This window comes from Eschrichtius robustus, chromosome 4 (genome assembly GCF_028021215.1).
Source record: "Eschrichtius robustus isolate mEscRob2 chromosome 4, mEscRob2.pri, whole genome shotgun sequence".
Taxonomy (NCBI): Eukaryota; Metazoa; Chordata; class Mammalia; order Artiodactyla; family Eschrichtiidae; genus Eschrichtius; species Eschrichtius robustus.
The window spans coordinates 65,411,846-65,432,835 of NC_090827.1; the positions used below are offsets into that span (position 1 = coordinate 65,411,846).

The window sequence follows — 20,990 nt, forward strand, 5'->3', positions numbered from 1 at the left end:
TGTAACACGCTGTCTTATCATGTGTGGGAAGCTAAAAGAAGAGTCTTCGGAAAGTTTGTCCCCTAACAGAGAAATGGAAAACGTGCACACATGCATATACACACACAGAGAAAATGTGTATGTACGTGTAGACGTACATGTTTATATAATGTATAGGCAAAGAAACAGGTCAATACAGGTTAATATGAAAGAATGCACATATATGCTGAAGAAGGAAGGGTGGTGGTATAATTTTACTTTCATTGACAGGTCTTTACAAATGTTTTGAAGAATGCACAGACTGCCGTTATTTAATTCTCTTAAAACTGTCTCTGTATTTAAACAAGATAAGAACATGACCTAACTTTTCCGCACTATCTCAGAGGTGATCGGTGCCTGCGAGTACAGCACTTCAATTATATCATCACTGTTTTCTAACAAAGATTGCAACATTTGCTATTGTGTGAAAATCAAGTTCATCTTAGTGAACCATTTCATGGAAGGAATTCATCAGTCTGTTATAACTGTCTAGTGAACCTTTCTTATGTTTTCATTACTGTCTGCTTCCTCCAAAAATATCATTGCTTCAATATAATAAGGGAATAAATAGAAACATTCAAGAAAAAAAGCAACATCATGTGCCTCCTTGTCAGCACTGAGATTTATAATTATGCCTGATGCTTTTGTGCTTGAGCATGGGGCTATTGGGCAGTTGTGGAGCAGGTCTTCCAAGATGGTCGGTGGCGAAATGAGTGCTCTGTCTGCGTTTCATGGCTTTGTCCGGGTTAGATTTTAGAGGAACTCCACTAAGTACGTCTCAAAGCACACTCCTTTGGACGTATTCTCATCGAAGATGGTGGATAAGAATTGTGAAGAATGGTCTCACGGTTTCAAGCATAATTTGATAGGTTTGAAATGAGTGGATTAGAGGGTAGGAAAATTTTAAGAGGTTGAGAAAAACAAATGGGCTGCAGAGATACCAGGTCACGCCACAACCTGCAAGCCCAACCTTCTCCCAGGTACATACATGGCCTGCATGGTTGAGCAATTTCTGAGATTTTTAGAATAGTAATTCTGAGATGATAGAACTAAGCTTAGGGGAATCCAAAGTATCAGTCACCATTAAATTCTATCTTGCAGTCTTTCAACATTTTATCTGAAGATGTCAGATGACGTCTTTTTTTTTGAAGCTGCAAAAGCAGATACAGAAGGATTTAGCACTCTGTTTAAAGTTGAGCTATGAGTCAGTGCAGAACAAATAACAATTGCTATCATTTGTTTCACAGGTACTGTGTACCAACTACTGTTCTAAAATAGCATGCACATTTAATCTTTATGACAAACAATGGTTATATTATTATACCCATTTCACAGATGAGGAAACTGAGGCTCAGACAGTATTTGCCCAGAAGTGATAATGGCAGAACTGGGAATTAACCCAGGTCTATCTGACTCCAACCCATGCTCTTAATCACAATGCCATAGCAGCCCCACAATTCCTCCTTTATCTACCTAGGTGATGCTACTGCTATGCTGCTTTAACTGTCTTATTGTGTTAAAAGATACAAAGGTTATATTTACAAGGAACAATGTTATTGTTCAATGGATACTCTTCTAAGTAGACCTCCAAGGCTCGTAGACAGGAAGCATCTCTGTGTTCTATAAATTAAGGGATACCACAGTCAAAGATCAGGTAGTTTGCATGTGGTCACAGGAATGGGTGAGTCAGTCGACACTAAAGCTCGAATCAGTCCTCCCAGTTCACCTGTGTACCGAGTCCAATGCTGTCAAGTAGAAGAGTTAAACCAACACAGGTGTCTACCTGACCCAGGAAATATTATTGTTACTGTTATTACTATTACCGTTCGAATTTGTATAGACTTATATGGACTTTTAAAAATTGGTTATTGCACATTAAAAGCTTAGCAGGTCACAGTAAAATTCAGAGTGTATATATAGTAGGATATATATGTATATACACATATATAATGTATGTTCTTTACACATAATTCCAACCTATATTCTTATTTGATACCTATCAACAACTGTGAGGCAGACAATTTTAATATTATCATGATTTTACAGATAGGAAAACCAAAGATTAGGAAGACTGAGACTTCCAAATCTCTGAGTAAGTGATTGGTAGAACTGGAGTGTGACATACGTTTCTAACTCTGGTCCTGAACTTTCTAATACTCCCTGCTGCCTCCACTACATCATGATCCCTGGAATCACAAGCGTTCCCTTGGTTTAGCAGAGATAACTTTCCCTTCTCTTTAAACAATTAGCTTAACCCTTGTGTCTCAACTTGCCTAGTCTAGAAGATACCAAAGATAATAAATAATACGTCTAAAATATTTCAAACCAATCTTTCAAACCTTACAGTACATTCAAGTTGTAATTAAGCACTTGGATATATATTACTGGATTCAACAGCAAAGCTAGATTTGGGCTTCTTAAGTAGAGTTCTAAATCCTGGCACAAAACTGTATACGTCATGGCTGACCATTGGCTTGATGTATAGATTCTTAGAGCCAGAAAGGTCCAAAGATGAGTAGTTTTACATATTTTCTTTACCCGTTGAATCCCTTCCGCACATAAGGCTAATGCAAGCCCCTGCTGCGTGGTGCAGTATTGCTCCGGATGGAGTGGGAATAAGGCTTGGGAGCCTTACCTGTTCCATCTTCTCCTTATCCCCTCAGTCACATGAGGCAATTTGAGGGATTTTTCACCCTGTTTTGAAAGCAAATTAATTCCTCATTATGAAGGAGGAATAATGATAAAGCCAACATTTGCTGTGCATGTCCTGTGTACTTGGCATAATGCCAATTGCTCTATAAGTGTCATTCCATTTAATCTTTAGAAGAACCCTACCGTTAGGTTCTATCATTATCCCCATTGATGGGAGGGGAAATGCAGACTTAGAGAAGGTGAGTAACTTGCTTGGAGCCATCTAGCTAGTAAGAGGTAGAGCCGGGGCAAAACCCAAGCTGTTTGACACAAAAGCCCAGACCTACATCCACTAAGCAAGAAAATAGAAGTCATTTGCTTAAAGTCGTAGAACTTTTTACAATGAGATCCTCGATGAAAACTTGGTCTCCTTATTTATTAGTATCAGATTTATTACTTGTATCTCAAAATTGTGCAGCTAGAAAATATTAAGTAAAAATATTTTATTAAGTAAATATATTTCTTGAATGTCCTCTTCTCCCAAAGATAATTGCATTAAAAAATCACAGTTTACCTTGATTGCAAGTAATCTGTCTTGCATATTGCAATAGTATCAGCTTAGATATGAGTGACAGGAAGCTTAGGATAAGTGGCTTACATAATATGTCATTTTATTTCAGTTTAATGTAAAGCAAGTCTGGAGATAGTCAGGTAGGGGCTGATAGGGAGGTTTACCAAGTAATTAGGAATCTAGGCTTCTACTACTGTGCTGTCCCATCAACATGAATATATTTCCTCTCAATCATGGTTTAGTATGGTTGCCTGAGCTCCAACTAGCACATCAGGATTCTACCCACTGGAATAGAGACTCCATTGGTCAGAACTTATATTCACAGGGAGAGTCATGGATAAAGGACATTATTCTATTTTCCAGGGGGCCATATGCTCAACCAAAAATCAAAGATTCTATTATTAAGGAAAATATCTGGGATAGGCACCTATGAGTCTCTAGCACAGACATGCTTAGTTCGAATGATGAGAGGTATATCCTGTTGTGATGAACAGTAGGCAGATGAATATATGGGTCTGAAGTTTAGACAAGTGATCTGTATTTATAGCTTTGGTAGCCATCAGCATTTAGATATGAATTAAAGACATGGACATTAGTGACTGAAAATATTTAGTTCTTTTGGATAAAATAATACTTTTTAAAATAAATTTATTATTTTTGGCTGTGTTGGGTCTTCGTTGCTGCGCACGGGCTTTCTCTAGTTGCGGTGAGCGGGGCCTACTCTTCGTTGCGGCGCGCAGGCTTCTCATTGCGGTGACTTCTCTTGTTGTGGAGCACGGGCTCCAGTAGATGCGGCGCATGGGCTCAGTAGTTGTGGCTCATGGGCTCTAGTGCTCAGGATCAGTAGTTGTGGTGCACGGGCTTAGTTGCTCCGCGGCATGTGGGATCTTCCTGGACCAGGGCTCGAACCCACGTCCCCTGCATTGGCAAGCGGATTCTTAACCACTGCGCCACCAGGGAAGCCCTGGATAAAATAATACTTTTATAATTTTATGGTATTTGCACAGTAAATTCTACCTTATTCTAATATGAATCTGAGCATATTTCACTGTTATTATTAAAATATCAATATATTAAAGTATAATTAAGTAAATATATTTATATTAAGTAAATATATAATGATCAACTTCACAAATTTGTGTTCCATCCAAAAGTTAAGACTCAAAACTTCCATTATATTATAGGTCAGCAACTGAGGCAGGAGATTCATTAATCAAGAAATCCCTCTTTTGGAAGAATAATACAAACACTAACAGTCAATACATTTCCAGTTGTCCCTCATTGCTAAATTAATTCAGATAGGGTTTTATTATATACAGAAATTTCTAGATTATCTGAGGGATTCTTTGTGTATGGCTTACAGTACTTGCCAGGGAAACAGCAGCCAGGAGAACACCACACAGTCTAGCACATGTTGCAGCTGGCACACTCCAATTTTAAGGCCCATCAGTGGCTTGCACAAAATGCAGTTTTACAAGTCTAGGAGTTTTAGAACTGGCTTAGGATGCAAGTAGTCAAGAAACTTAATGACTTCCTCATATGAAACTTGGATTATTTCAAATGACTTGCAGACTCTTAATTTGACCATTCCAAATGATCTGGCAGGTAGCCATCAGAAAAATAACGTGAAAAATTATGTTAAAGTTGATTGTTTAAAAAGTGCTAAATTTTAATTATAATAATGTTGAGCATTTTTAGGTTATTTGAGGCATGGAAGGCGAGCTTTGGTGGAAATTAAAGAGCAGCTAGATCAATTAAAATTCTCATTGTTTTCTAACAAATGAAGAAAATGAGAGCGTACTCAACATCATTTAAGTTGGGGGTTACAGGATGCTGGAACTTCCATGATGTTGAATATGCTCTCAGATTTCTCATCTGAGAAACTTAGGACTTAGATGAAAGGACTTAGTCTTTCAATAAAAGCTCTAAGATGGAGACACAGGTCACTGGTCTTTCAGTTCAGAGTTATTTCCACCATATCATGCCAACTTTCATAAGAGGCATCTAGACAAAGTCATGAGAAAGATTTGGTAGAAAGATACCTAATGTTACAAAAAATTTCTGAAAGGCAGTGCCATACATTAGCAGCTTCAAGAGTGTCTCTAGCTCAGGTTTCTCAACCATTTTTTCTTCTGATACACCTGCCACAACATAGTCACACACTCCCTGTTAATGCTTTCTTTTCCTTCCACATTTTAAAGTGCATACGATTCCCTATGACTAGCTGCAACGGTGTCTCTTGTCAACATTTCCGTGGGAAACTGCTGCTTTTAAAATTGCTTACTCAGATCATTTTGACTTATTATCTTGAACTGCAAAGAGTGTGAAGAAAATAAAGCAAATATGTTAGTGTAATTAAGGGTTAAAGTAGCTCACTTTATAATTCTATAGACCCATACCTAATTACTTAATAATATCTTTAATTTTTTTGCACCCCATCTATCTGTGACTGTAAATTTCTAGAGGTCAGGCAGAGTGCCAACCTAAATCTCAGTTTGTAGTTTCCTGTGCTGCATCATATCTGGCTGGGAACTTAATAAAGAGCTAGATGATAACACAGTGGAGATCAGAGACATTCGTTATGGTTGAATTGTCATTAATAGCTATATAACACACGTGTTCAATAAAAGCCTGATGAAACCATATTTGTAATCACAAATTCCTTTTAAAGTAGGTGGGAGGAAAGATATTATCACTTGAGTTTTATGGTTAGTTAAATATAGGAGTCATTAAGCTTTGGGTTTTACCTAAGTTAACAGTCAGTGGTAGGGTTTTCTTTCATTCCCAATATTTATTAAAAACTTACTATTGCACTAAACAATACTATGCTTATTAAAAACTTATTATGGTACTAAGTAATACTATATTTTTAAGTCTATGATTTCAACTTGTAGGTACTTTATAATGTGAAAATGCCACACAGAGCCATTTCAAAAATTCGCAAAGTGTTGTCAGGTATTTTAAAAAATTATCTTAGAGCTTGGTATAAATAATTTCACACTGCTTCCCCCACATAAAATTGCTTTTACTGAATAGTCATTGGTGCCATTTTCCAGTACTGAGGGGCATACTAAGAGTATTATAAAACTAATTTTTGTTTCTATGCTAAGAATTATGTGGAGAATAGAGCTCATGATATTACACAGTATTCTTTTTATTAGAATCTGAAAGAATTGTATTGCGGCTAAGTAATTGATCAGTTTTAATCTTATGGGTGACATGAAGAATGTACCTGAATAGGGTTTAGTTGTTTTCCTGTTTAGTTTTGTTTAGTTTTGCTTTTGAGTTGGCTGCTAGAAAGCTACAAAGTTTGTTGTCTGACTTAAGGAAATATCTAGATAGGAATTATGATATGTAGTTATAGCACTATTCTCATTTTGTGTTTTCACTTATGTTTTGCTTTATTCTTGCATCTCTATGTTTAATTTAATACCATATATGTAAATGTAATTTAATACTATATATCCTTTAATAATTATATAAATGTAAATATATATCTTTATAAGCTACCTTAAATCAGTCTAGAACAAAGTAGAATATAAATAAAAACAGTTAGAATAAAAACGAGTTTCCCACCATTTGTCTTGGTGCTATAAAAAGAAAATGGAAACAGTTGTCTGGTAATTAGACTACCACCTTGTTATGATTGTAACTTCTCTTTGAGAACTATTCATAGTTATTATGGTAGGGAAAGCACACATAATTCAGTCCAAGGGCCTGGCTGATGCTATCAGACACTTTATAGGTATGTTTGTATAACAGTGGACATGACAGCAGTATATTATTTGTAATTTATTTTTTGAATTTTATTTTATTTATTTTTTTACACAGCAGGTTCTTATTAGTCATCAATTTTATACACTTCAGTGTATACACGTCAATCCCAATCTCCAAATTCATCACACCATCCCCACCCCGTGCCGTTTTTCCCACTTGGGGTCCATACGTTTGTTCTCTACATCTGTGTCTCAATTTCTGCCCTGCAAACTGGTTCATCTGTACCATTTTTCTAGGTTCCACATATATGCATTAATATACGATATTTGTTTTTCTCTTTCTGATTTACTTCACTCTGTATGACAGTCTCTAGATCCATCCACATCTCAACAAATGACCCAATTTCATTCCTTTTTATGGCTGAGTAATATTCCATTGTATATATGTACCACATCTTCTTTACCCATTCATCTGTCAATGGGCATTTAGGTTGCTTCCATGACCTGGCTATTGTAAATAGTGCTGCAATGTACATTGGGGTGCATGTGTCTTTTTGAATTATGGTTTTCTCTGGGTATATGCCCAGTAGGGGGATTGCTGGATCATATGGTAATTCTATTTTTAGTTTTTTAAGGAACCTCCATACTGTTCTCCATAGTGGCTGAATCAATTTACATTCCCACCAACAGTGCAAGAGGGTTCCCTTTTCTCCACACCCTCTCCAGCATTTGTTGTTTGTAGATTTTCTGATGATGCCCATTCTAACTGGTGTGAGGTGATACCTCATTGTAGTTTTGATTTGCATTTCTCTAATAATTAGGGATGTTGAGCAGCCTTTCATGTGCTTCTTGGCCATCTGTATGTCTTCTTTGGAGAAATGTCTATTTAGGTCTTCTGCCCAGTTTTGGATTGGGTTGTTTTTTTTTGTTTGTTTGTTTTTTCACACACACACACACACACACACACACACACACACTGTATTTTATTTTTACAAGAGATAAATAAAGTGACACCAAGCATTGTAAATGGATGACCACAACAAAAGCAACAATGATTGCAATTACCAAACACGAAACAAACTCATACTATGTCATAATATTGACATTCAGTCCAGTAATCCTCCACTGTAACAGCTCCTTTACTTTGCAGTGAAAATTGATTTATATATTTTTTGCCTCTGAGTCCTTGTGGGATTTTTTCTTTTTATTATTCAAACAGAAAGTCACAAAAATTATAATCATCCTCATCAGTTCACTCAGTCCCATGTAATTAATTTTTTTTTCATCTTGATCTTTTGTTAGCACTTTTATGAATTCATCAGCTTTCCATTAGAGTTCTGAAAATGCTTATTCATTCAGTTCAGCAGTATAGTCAGTTACCAGAAACCTGTACTTGTCAGAGTCTTTTCCATGAATTCCTTGAAGATGAAACCCCTTTATAGGAACATATTTGCAAAAGCATCAGAATGGGTTGTTTGTTATTTTAATATTGAGCTGCATGAGCTGTTTATGTATTTTGGTGATTAATCCTTTGTCCGTTGATTCGTTTGCAAATATTTTCTCCCATTCTGAGGGTTGTTTTTTCGTCTTGTTTATGGTTTCCTTTGCTGTGCAAAAGCTTTGAAGTTTCATTAGGTCCCATTTGTTTATTTTTGTTTTTATTTCCATTGCTCTAGGAGGTGGATCCAAAAAGATCTTGGTGTGATTTATGTCAAAGAGTGTTCTTCCTATGTTTTCTTCTAAGAGTTTTATAGTGTCCGGTCTTACATTTAGGTCTCTAATCCATTTTGAGTTTATTTTTGTGTATGGTGTTAGGGAGTGTTCTAATTTCATTCTTTTACATGTAGTTGTCCAGTTTTCCCAGCACCACTTAGTGAAGAGACTGTCTTTTCTCCATTGTATAACCTTGCCTCCTTTGTCATAGATTAGTTGACCATAGGTGCGTGGGTTTATCTCTGGGCTTTCTATCTTGTTCTATTGATCTATGTTTCTGTTTTTGTGCCAGTACCATATTGTCTCGATTACTGTAGCTTTATAGTATAGTCTGAAGTCAGGGAGTCTGATTCCTCCAGCTCCGTTTTTTCCCCTAAAGACTGCTTTGGCTATTTGGGGTCTTTTGTGTCTCCCTACAAATTTTAAGATTTTTTGTTCTAGTTCCATAAAAAATGCCATTGGTAATTTGATAGGGATTGCACTGAATCTGTAGATTGCTTTGGGTAGTATAGTCATTTTCACAATATTGATTCTTCCAATCCAAGAACATGGTATATCTCTCCACCTGTTGGTATCATCTTTAATTTCTTTCATCAGTGTCTTATCGTTTTCTGCATACAGGTCTTTTGTCTCCCTAGGTAGGTTTATTCCTAGGTATTTTATTCTTTTTATTGCAATGGTAAATGGGAGTGTTTCCTTAATTTCTCTTTCAGATTTTTCATCATTAGTGTATAGGAATGCAAGAGATTTCTGTGCATTAATTTTGTATCCTGAAACTTTCCCAAATTCGTTGATTAGCTCTAGTAGTTCTCTGGTGGCATCTTTAGGATTCTCTATGTATAGTATCATGTCATCTGCAAACAGTGACAGTTTTACTTCTTCTTTTGCAATTTGGATTCCTTTTATTTCTTTTTCTTCTCTGATTGCCGTGGCTAGGACTTCCAAAACTATGTTGAATAATAGTGCTGAGCGTGGACATCCTTGTCTTATTCCTGATATTAGAGGAAATGCTTTCAGTTTTTCACCATTGAGAATGATGTATGCTGTGGGCTTGTCGTATATGGCCTTTATTATGTTGAGGTAGGTTCCCTCTATGCCCACTTTCTGGAGAGTTTTTATCATAAATGGGTGTTGGATTTTGTCAAAAGTTTTTTCTGCATTTATTGAGACGATCATATGGTTTTGATTGTTCAATTTGTTAATACGGTGTATCACATTGATTGATTTGCATATCTTGAAGAATCCTTGCATCTCTGGGATAAATCGCACTTGATCATGGTGTATGATCCTTTTAATGTGTTGTTGGGTTCTGTGTGCTAGTATTTTGTTGAGGATTTTTGCATCTATATTCATGAGTGATATTGGTCTGTAATTTTCTTTTTTTGTAGTATCTTTGTCTGGTTTTGGTGATGGTGGCCTCATAGAATGAGTTTGGGAGTGTTCCTTCCTCTGCAATTTTTTGGAAGAGTTTGAGAAGGATGGGTGTTAGCTCTTCTCTAAATGTTTGATTGAATTCACCTGTGAAGCCATCTGGTCCTGGACTTTTGTTTGTTGGAAGATTTTTAATCACAGTTTCAATTTCCTTACTTGTGATTGGTCTGTTCATATTTTCTATTTCTTCCTGGTTCAGTCTTGGAAGGTTATCCCTTTCTAAGAATTTGTCCATTTCTTCCAGGTTGTCCATTTTATTGGCATAGAGTTGCTTGTAGTAGTCTCTCAGGATGCTTTGTATTTCTGCAGTGACTGTTGTAACTTCTCCTTTTTCATTTCTGATTTTATTGATTTGAGTCCTCTCCCTCTTTTTCTTGATGAGTCTGGGTAGTGGTTTATCAATTTTGTTTAGCTTCTCAAAGAACCAGCTTTTAGTTTTATTGATCTTTGTTATTGTTTTCTTTGTTTCTATTTCATTTATTTCTGCTCTGATCTTTACGATTTCTTTCCTTCTGCTAACTTTGGGTTTTGTTTGTTCTTCTTTCTCTAGTTCCTTTAGGTGTAAGGTTAGATTGTTTATTTGAGATTTTTCTTGTTTCTTGAGATAGGCTTGTATAGCTATAAACTTCCCTCTTAGAACTGCTTTTGCTGCATCCCATAGGTTTTGGATCATCGTGTTTTCATTGTCATTTGTCTCTAGGTATTTTTTGATTTCCTCTTTGATTTCTTCAGTGATCCCTTGGTTGTTTAGTAACGTATTGTTTAGCCTCCATGTGTTTGTGTTTTTTACCTTTTTTTCCCTGTAATTCATTTCTAATCTCATAGTGTTGTGGTCAGAAAAGATGCTTGATATGATTTCAATTTTCTTAAATTTACTGAGGCTTGATTTGTGACCCAAGATGTGATCTATCCTGGAGAATGTTCCATGTGCACTTGAGAAGATAGTGTAATCTGCTGTTTTTGGGTGGAATGTCATATAAATATCAATTAAGTCCATCTTGTTTAATGTGTCATTTAAAGCTTCTTTTTCCTTATTTATTTTCATTTTGGATGATCTGTCCATTGGTGTAAGTGAAGTGTTAAAGTCCCCCACTATTATTGTGTTACTGTTGATTTCCTCTTTAATAGCTGTTAGCATTTATCTTATGTATTGAGGTGTTCCTATGTTGGGTGCATATATATTTATAATTGTTATATCTTCTTCTTGGATTGATCCCTTGATCATTATGTAGTGCCCTTCCTTGTCTCTTGTAACATTCCTTATTTTAAAGTCTGTTTTATCTGATATGAGTATTGGTACTCCAGCTTTCTTTTTTTTTTTTTTTTTTAACGAAAGCAAAGGGTTTTTATTTTTTTAAAATTTATTTTTGGCTGTGTTGGGTCTTCGTTTCTGTGCGAGGGCTTTCTCCAGTTGTGGCAAGCGGGGGCCACTCCTCATCGCGGTGCGCGGGCCTTTCACTGCCGCGGCCTCTCTTGTTGCAGGGCACAGGCTCCAGACGCGCAGGCTCAGTAGTTGTGGCTCACGGGCCTAGCTGCTCCGTGGCACGTGGGATCCTCCCAGACCAGGGCGCGAACCCATGTCCCCTGCATTGGCAGGCAGACTCTCAACCACTGCGCCACCAGGGAAGCCCTACTCCAGCTTTCTTTTGATTTCCATTTGCATGGAATATCTTTTTACATCCCCTCACTTTCAGTCTGAATGTGTCCCTAGGTCTGAAGTGGGTCTCTTGTAGACAGCATATATATGGGTGTTGTTTTTGTATCCATTCAGCAAGCCTGTGTCTTCTGGTTGGAGCATTTAATCTATTCACGTTTAAGGTAATTATTGATATGTATGTTCCTATGACCATTTTCTCAATTGTTTTGGGTTTGTTTTTGTAGGTCCTTTTCTTCTCTTGTGTTTCCCACTTAGAGAAGTTCCTTTAGCATTTGTTGTAGAGCTGGTTTGGTGGTGCTGAATTCTCTTAGCTTTTGCTTGTCTGTAAAGCTTTTGATTTCTCCATCGAGTCTGAATGAGATCTTTGCCGGGTAGAGTAATCTTGGTTGTAGGTTCTTCCCTTTCATCACTTTAAGTATATCATGCCACTCCCTTCTGGCTTGTAGAGTTTCTGCTGAGAAATCAGCTGTTAACCTTATGGGAGTTCCCTTGTATATTATTTGTCATTTTTCCCTTGCTGCTTTTAATAATTTTTCTTTGTCTTTAATTTTTGCCACTTTGATTACTATGTGTCTCGGCATGTTTCTCCTTGGGTTTATCCTGTGTGGGACTCTCTGCACTTCCTGGACTTGGGTGGCTATTTCCTTTCCCATGTTAGGGAAGTTTTTGACTATAATCTCTTCAAATATTTTCTCTGGTCCTTTCTCTCTCTCTTCTCCTTCTGGGACCCCTATAATGTGAATGTTTTTTCATGTAATGTTGTCCCAGAGGTCTCTTAGTCTGTCTTCATGTCTTTTCATTCTTTTTTCTTTATTCCGTTCTGCAGCAGTGAATTCCACCATTCTGTTTTCCAGATCAGTTATCCGTTCTTCTGCCTCAGTTATTCTGCTGTTGATTCCTTCTAGTGTAGTTTTCATTTCAGTTACTGTTTTGTTCATCTCCTGTTTGTTTGTTCTAGGTCTTTGTTAAACATTTCTTGCATCTTCTCGATCTTTGCCTCCATTCTTTATCCGAGGTCCTGGCTCATCTTCATTATCATTATTCTGAATTCTTTTTCTGGAAGGTTGCGTATCTCCACTTCATTTAGTTGTCTTTCTGGGGTTTTATCTTGTTCCTTCATCTGGTACATAGCCCTCTGCCTTTTCATCTTGTCTATCTTTCTGTGAATGTGGTTTTTGTTCCACAGGCTGCAGGACTGTAGTTCTTCTTGCTTTTGCTGTCTGCCCTCTGGATTATTTGTAGTTTTATAAGTAGTAATTTATTTGTATTTCTTTAAAAAACATAGCAATGAAAACATATGATCCATGAGCATGTATTCAAAATTTTAGTTCCACCCTGGATATTTTAATAGTCTTGTTCTAGACTATAATAAGAATCTAATCTTATAAGATTGAAGATCTCACCAATGCCAGCTGATATGAGTCTTCCACAAAGCACAAAGCATCTGAAGTTTTTGTGTGAATAAGACAAGCAGGCACAATCTATAAGGTAAAGAAATGAGCTAGTGCCAAATACACAACAAAAATTGAATAAATATTTATTAACTAATATTTTAAAACTTAAGCACATACTTAGGGAATTAGTAATGTCATAAGGTACTATGCTGTTTCTTCATTGTGCTATCTTTCCTTATGCTTTTGTTTGGATATTGTAATTATATACAGACATTCAATGACCGCAAATAAGAAGTGTCTCCTGAAATTAATGTCTCCTTATTTTCATTTATCACTTTCTGTACTATGATAACACTTTACAGTAGATAGATAAAATCATATTTGCAAAATTATATATTTTAAACAGGTGAAATAGACATATTAACCACAAAGCTTGATTATTATATAAAGTGTTTTATGGAAATCAGGCTTTACTTAAATAGTAATTATTCTTCACAATGTCTGACCTTTCTTTTCTTTTTGTAATATTCCAAGTTCTTTTCTAAGACTAAGGCAGAACAGAAGTGCTTTGAGAGAGGTTGAAACCCATATTGTGGTACTGACAAATGGTCAGTACAATTTGGCTTAATCAACTTCAATTCAATCCCCTCTGTGAATATATACTGAGCATCAGAGTGGTCAGAGAATAAAGAGATAAGTAAGGCACAGACATTATCCCCAAGAGGCTCAAACTGTATATTATGATGTGATATTTAGGGGTGAATATAGCTTACTGAAATAAAGGGGACTTTTCTGAACTGGCTCTTAAATGCACAAAGGCTTTTATGATGCAAGCAAATTACAGACTCTGAGTTACTCCATATAGGAGGCAGCAGGAACAAAGGCAAAGAGCTAGAAAGCTCATGGGGAAGAGGGGTAATGCCAGGCTAACTGAGGCCAACTTGGGTTTCAAGTGATCTCAGCCACTGGATCTATCACTTCCAGAAAGAGCACTTACCGTAATGGACAATGATTCAGAGATTGGGGAGGCAGACGAGAAACCTGTTATCGAGGTGCACGATGAGTTTTAGTGACAATTATCAGAACAAAGTTAGTGGTAATGGGATTGGAGACACACTAAATTAGATTTGCCATGCAGTTGAGACTAAAAAATGAAAAGACTATTATAACTTCCCAACACAATTATCATTGACTTGTAGGCTATTGTTTATGTCAGCCATCAGTAAACTATGGCCCAAGGGTGAAATCCAGCCCACGACCTGTTTTGAGCTTGAGTTAAGAGTGATTTTTATACTTTCTAAATGGTTGAAACAAATCAAAATAAAAATAATATTGCATGACAAGTGAAAATTATACAAAAGTCAAATTTCAGTGTACAGAAATAAAGTTTTATTGGAACACAGCCATGTTCATTTGTATATGTATTGTCTGTAGCTGCTTTTGCAGTACAGTGGCAGAGCTGACTAGTTGCAATAAGGAGTGTGTGGTCCAGAAAATCTAAAATAGTTACTATCTGGACCTTCACAGAAAACTTTGCTGACCTCTGGCTTAAGTAGTTAATGATGCATTAGCATCACCAGCTTCATAGATACTGTGCCTGTGTTCATTCAAAACAGCTCAGCTGGACTGAGCTGGTGAAACATTCCAACTAAGAATATCAGCACTGTTTACCATTACAGAGAATGGGCAACGAGTTGGACATCTACTATTAATCGGGCCATGGTGGTGGTGTTAGGAAAGCATTTGTTCTGGTAAACTTTCCTCTGAAGCACTGTGAGCCTTGACTTATGGTTCTCCAGTGCTTGCCATGTGGTTTATTTCTGGTAGTATGTTTTTTCTCCTCCTCTTTTTGTTGTTGTTGCTGCTGCTTTTCTTTCTTATACTATTCTAGAAAAAGACACATTAAGAAGTGATAATGATAATGCACCTCTGGACTTGTCTTCTGGCAATTTGGAGCTTATAAAAATATAACCATATTTTAACTGCTATATTCACCTGCTACATTCACTGTCTAATTACACATCCTCAACGGAAAAGAAAAATCATAGAAAGAAATCTGATACCACTGAAGCTATTAGAATTTATCCAGTCTGTCTGAAGGTGGTTTTACAAGAGGAGGTTCATATAAGTTTCAACAGGCCCCAGTAATGATTGGACAAGTGTTTATGTGCAGGAAGAGGTTAGTTACACAAGTGTCTGTTGATATGTAAAATAGATTTATTCCTCCATTTTACTAACTTTTTTTAGCACACTTCTACTACATCTAATTTGGAGCAATTCAGTATGGAATCACTTGCTGAGAAAGCAAACAAAAAAAGTGATTAAGAAACAGGGTGAATCAGTTTGAAAAGCAATCTCATACAGACTGGGAAGGGAAGAGATAATGTTTCAAATGAAAAAAATCTCAGTAATGTGGTCATTACCATTATTATTAATAATTAAAATAATGATGATAATAATAATAGTCCTTACTATTTGTACAATGATTTTCTACTGGGCAGCTCAAAGTAATGAAATACTTCATCATTTTTATCTCTAAGAGCTCATCAAGTTAGTAAGGGTCTGGAATTCTTATTCTTGTTTTTCATATGGAGAAAATAAGGGAGAGAAATGAATCTGCTGGTACCACACTATACAGTAGGTTGGTGGTCAGAATCAGAAACATACTCTCTTAACTGTTTATTCAAAGTGTTTTTGATGGATTCTCTTTTTTCTTCATCCCATACTATCCCTATTATTTCCCTCAAAGCCACCAAAGACAGAGCAGCCCTAAAATAGTGTTGAAAGGTGGGAGACAGGAAAAGAAGACACAGCAGTACCTCAAACAAGATAGTGATAGGAACTCCATGAAAAGACATGTATAACCGTCCTCGTTACTTTCTCTTTCTCTTTTTCTCTCTCTCTCATTTAATTCGAAAGCATGATGTTTCTTTTTTTTTAAAAATCCATCATAACATAAAAAAGTACATAAATTAAAATTAAAGTTGCTCTCTTACTTCTGTTATTCCACTTCTTACTGTTAAAAATTTTGTGTGTCTTTCTATATACTTCACTATGCACCTACACATATAGTTTTATTATGTACAAAAACTGGAACATAGGATGCATATTATTCTGCAATATTTTTTCATTAAAATGTATCATTGACATTTTGCATGTTAATACGGGTAGCTCTACCTCATCAATTTAATGGCTGCACTGTTTTAATTTTCTGTCTTGATTAAGAGTTATTGTAGAATAAATAGAACTTCTGTCTTATATTTCACAGTTCTACATATTCTTTTGACGATTATATCAATATCAATTGTTTCCTACATTTACAAATTCATATTCTTCATCTGGCATGTGTTGAAACTAGTTGAGAAGCCCTTCCCTCCCCATATTCCCTCCAAACTTTTGCTTATGTCTGCTATATGCATCTCCTTTCTTCTGCAGCAAATGAATAGCAAGCATTCAGGGATGAAGGAACAGGAGTCAGTTTATAAGTTTCTTATGCATGTTTTCATGTAAGAAATGTGCAGAAGAGAAGTGGAGAAGTGTTTTTATATTACAGTAATTGTCATTCTAGGAACAGGTGCTTGGAATCCCACTCAAGGGAGAACTGGAGATGGAAGAGATTGGGGAGAGAAAGATAGTTTCCTCGGCTACAGCCCCATGGGGATATAACAGAAATAAGGGAGGAGACCAAGTAGAATCCCTGGAGCCTTCCACTACATTCCAGTGACTTCAGCAGGGCAGAGTCATGTGGCGATGACACTGTTGACTTCTGCAACAGTGTTCCCGCCAAACAGGACATTGAGACAGACCCAAGATGGGATGATGGTGTGCCAGGGACCAGAATGATTATGTCGCTTCCTGGTCTTGTATCATCAGGAAATGGAGTTCCCTTGATTTCTGTAAGCAACGATTATTTATTGTGAAATGCTTCACAGTTTCCAAGAAGTTTTCACATTTATGATCTCATTCTGGGTCCCACAGTCAACCATGTGCTTTAAACAGAATGGGTAGGCTGTCTCTTATTGACAGATGGACAAACTTAGTTCAGAGTCTAAATAACTTGTCCAAGCTGGTAAGGAAAGGGCTGGACTTGGAATTCTCTTTATTCTGAAGCAACCCCAGGTGCTCCGTCAGGATAACACTGCCCTTTCCCTCAGTTCTTATACCAGACTGCTCTGAAGATAAGAACACATGCCTTGATTCTACCAACATGCTAAATACCTCAAGAAATTTAAAATAACAGCATCGTATTTAAACAACTTGGCCAACTCTGACTTATTTCATTTTCTCTAACTTTTGAGTTTGTTTAGCAGCTATTTTAACACAAGGGAACGGCAACTTTACTAATCAAACAAAAATCAGGTTGATCAACATTTTTCAGTCACATGTATTTTTGAAGGCAGAACAAATGGGAGAGGTTGAGGAAGTTTCATGCAGAAGGGATTTCCTGCAGCGTTGCTGAAGTTTAGAGGTCAATATTAGCTCAAACACTCAGGTTCTTTAGAAGAGACCTCTAGTTATCTCTTATGTGTATCCTCTAAGTTTGTTTCAGAAAAATAGTAAGAGAATAGAATTAGAAACTCTGCCCTGAACCTAATATGGTTCAAACTGTAACATATAGCATAGGCCATTTAAGATTCTACAGTGGAAGTGCCCGACTTGGTATCTTGCACATAGCTGGCTCAGCAAATCATAGCTAACTCTTAAATAGCACTTTCTACATGCGAGGCACTGTTGTAGGCACTTTACATACAGTAATTAATTTAATCCTTACAATAATCCTATAAGATTGGTACTATCATTATCATCTTCATTTTTTTAAAAATTTTTTATTTATTTATTTATTTTATTTTATGGCTGTGTTGGGTCTTCGTTTCTGTGCGAGGGCTTTCTCTAGTTGTGGCAAGCGGGGGCCACTCTTCATCGCGGTGCGCGGGCCTCTCACTGTCGCGGCCTCTCTTGTTGCGGAGCACAGGCTCCAGACGCGCAGGCTCAGTAATCGTGGCTCACGGGCCCAGTTGCTCCGCGGCATGTGGGATCTTCCCAGACCAGGGCTCGAGCCCGTGTCCCCGGCATTGGCCGGCAGATTCTCAACCACTGTGCCACCAGGGAAGCCCATCATCTTCATTTTTTGAACGAGGAAACTGAGATACAGAGAAGTCAAATTACCTGCCTAAGGTCAAGCAACCAGAGCCAGGAATGGCTTCAGCAGCCAGGGATTAGGGTGTGTTCTAAGACAAAACAGTACTCTTCCTTCTAACCGAGTGTCCTGAATTAGTTCCCCAGGAATATCTACTTCACCTAAGGAGTGGGTATGGGTGTGCACTGTAATATAATCCATCTGTTTGCTTTCTTTCTCAGGCCAGCTGTGGTGAGGGCCAGGACGAGAGCTTGTTTGGAGCCCTGGGTTATTGGCCTCATCACCTTTATATCCCTGATTGTCCTGGCAGTGTGCATCGGACTCATCGTTCATTATGTGAGATACAGTAAGTATGGGTTGCCCTGGCATCATGTGATTTACCTCAAATATTTCCTGATTACATACATGTTTTGATTTGCCTCAAGCTGATTCATTCATTACTATAATTTGTTTGCATAGCTGGTACAAAGAACTCTTCACCTGCCTTGTTACTCATTTAATCCTCACAAGCCAAGGAGGATTCTTTCTTCTATCTTTGATGTAGCAATGCTTCCTGCTGGGAATAGCATGCTAGCTTTCATATTCATTAACAAGCAATAATCAAGTCTTAATTAAGGGAAAACCATAGGAAAGCTACAGTCCAATGTTTGGAGTTGTTTGAGGTCATAGGACAATCATCTTGATTTAAAATAACTCTAACTCATTGAAATCCTGACAGCTCAATAAATTGTACAATCAGGGGTCATAGGGAAGTAGGCTCTATTTTGTACTAGTTAGTCGGGAAAATGCCTATAGTAACATATTGTTGAATAAATGCCTATTCATTATTTTAAAATCATCTTGGTATATATTGCAAGTGATTAAAGAAGATAGGATATGCTGAGAATATTAATTACAAAGAGGTTCACTCTGCGGTAATCAGGTACCTCCCTGCTAGATGAACCCTGAACACTGCTATGTTATTAGAAAGGTCCCCAGGGTACTTCAGAACTCTTCTTCTAGGGCATAACAACCCTTCTGAAGTTTCCTTCTTACTCTGTCTCAGGTTTTAATTAGTTGACTCCACTTTGACCTATTTGTTTAATATCTCCCTTAGTGACTAGATAATGCTTTGATGTTCAAGACCCCGTAACCAAAGAAGCTAATCACTGGATTCTAATTTAATTGGGAATTTGCAGCAGTTGCTTTTTTGTAAAGAGAGATGGTGATCTGTAAATTGGTTATCTTCTACTAGCAGACACAAATCCAATCTTACTTTCCTAAACAAGGTGGATTATTCCTGAAAGAAAAAGTATTCAAAGATTTTTTTTTTTGGGGGGGGGATAGAATTTGCCCATATGCAGGTCTTTGAATTTGGACTATCTGCATTTTGATAATTTCTCTGGAGCATGTTTTTTAGTATAAAAAGAATAGCTAAAATAACTTTATAATTCTACAGTTCTGTTCTGAATATATTAAGTCCCATTATGTTGTAAGCATCATTATTCCTCTCCATGGATGCCTATGTTTTACTCATTTTTGTATTTCTAGAACTTATTAAAGAACTTATTAGGCACATATTAGATAATTAATGTTTACTGAATACTGAATGATAAAAATAAATGAATCATACCTATGATATTTTCTTGGGGTATATTTTGGTTTGTCTGACTTAACAAGGAATTCCTAGTCATGTTAGGGATCTTATTACTTCAGTGAGAGAAAATGTTCTTACTACTTCTCCTTTGCCTCCTCCCAAGCCAAGTATTATAAGGCTTACAAATCTTACTCATATGCATACAATAAAAACCTGGTAAGATTTCAGTAACCTGTTCCTGTGTACCCTATTGTTGGGATGATAAGCTGAGTAATACACAACGTCCGCTGCCCACACAGCACACCTGAATAAACAGCAATTGTTATGATATGTGTTATTGTCATATTTGTGACCTGTCTTTTGTTTAGAGATGTAACCTAAGAACAGAGTAGATATAACATAAGAATTTAGGTGCTGGCACGCCTAGGTAACCAAACTGAGCCAAACGAATCTATTGTAGAAACAGGCAGATAAAGATCGAGGTGATCAGACTGCATCATTTTGGCATAAAACCCAGGACAGCATAGAACTGTGTGTTCAGTTTTTATCCAGTGGCCTTTGGGACTGCGTTTCTGTCCCTTTTGTGATTTGAATGACAGCAGGTGAATCTATTATGAACATCATTGTAGGTTATAGAATCACAAAGCTGTTAGAAAATTATCAGCAAACTCATGTTCATCCTTATTTTTCTTTTCTGTTAATATTCTCAATAATATTTTTCAACAACTGCACATGCTGTATAATTCTGGTAACTGGAAATATGTTTTGAAACATAGCAACCTATTTGAGTCTATCAGGCAAATTAAAATATTGACTATAGATAAGTTGTTCATTTGGTTGAAGCATATAAAATTGCTGATATTTGACCATTTTTAACCTATATAAATGGCAATTTCAAATAATTCAATCTAATAACTGAAAAGAAACAGGTCTAAGGATGTAGAAGAGTATGTTCTCCTCCTCTTTAGAACCTTACTATTCAACATGTGCTTAGGTACCAGCAACATCAGCCTCATCTAGGAGCTTGTTAGAAATGCAGAATCTTGGGCCCAACTTTATTACTTTAATTTTTTATTGGAGTATAGTTGATTTACAGTGTTGTGTAGTTTCTGCTGTACAGCAAAGTGAATCAGTTATACATATTCA

The 20,990-nt window shown here is 36.8% G+C and overlaps 1 protein-coding gene across 1 annotated transcript in view; it reads left to right on the forward strand.

The window, feature by feature from the left end:
* Positions 1 to 14,132: 14,132 nt before the first annotated feature.
* TMPRSS11E (transmembrane serine protease 11E) overlaps positions 14,133 to 20,990 on the forward strand; it is a 32,602-nt gene continuing 25,744 nt past the window's right edge. Inside the window, exons 1-3 of the mRNA XM_068541982.1 lie at positions 14,133 to 14,183; positions 16,567 to 16,637; positions 18,490 to 18,614. Coding sequence (XP_068398083.1) covers positions 14,133 to 14,183; positions 16,567 to 16,637; positions 18,490 to 18,614 — 247 coding nt within the window. The remainder of the gene's footprint in view (positions 14,184 to 16,566; positions 16,638 to 18,489; positions 18,615 to 20,990) is intronic.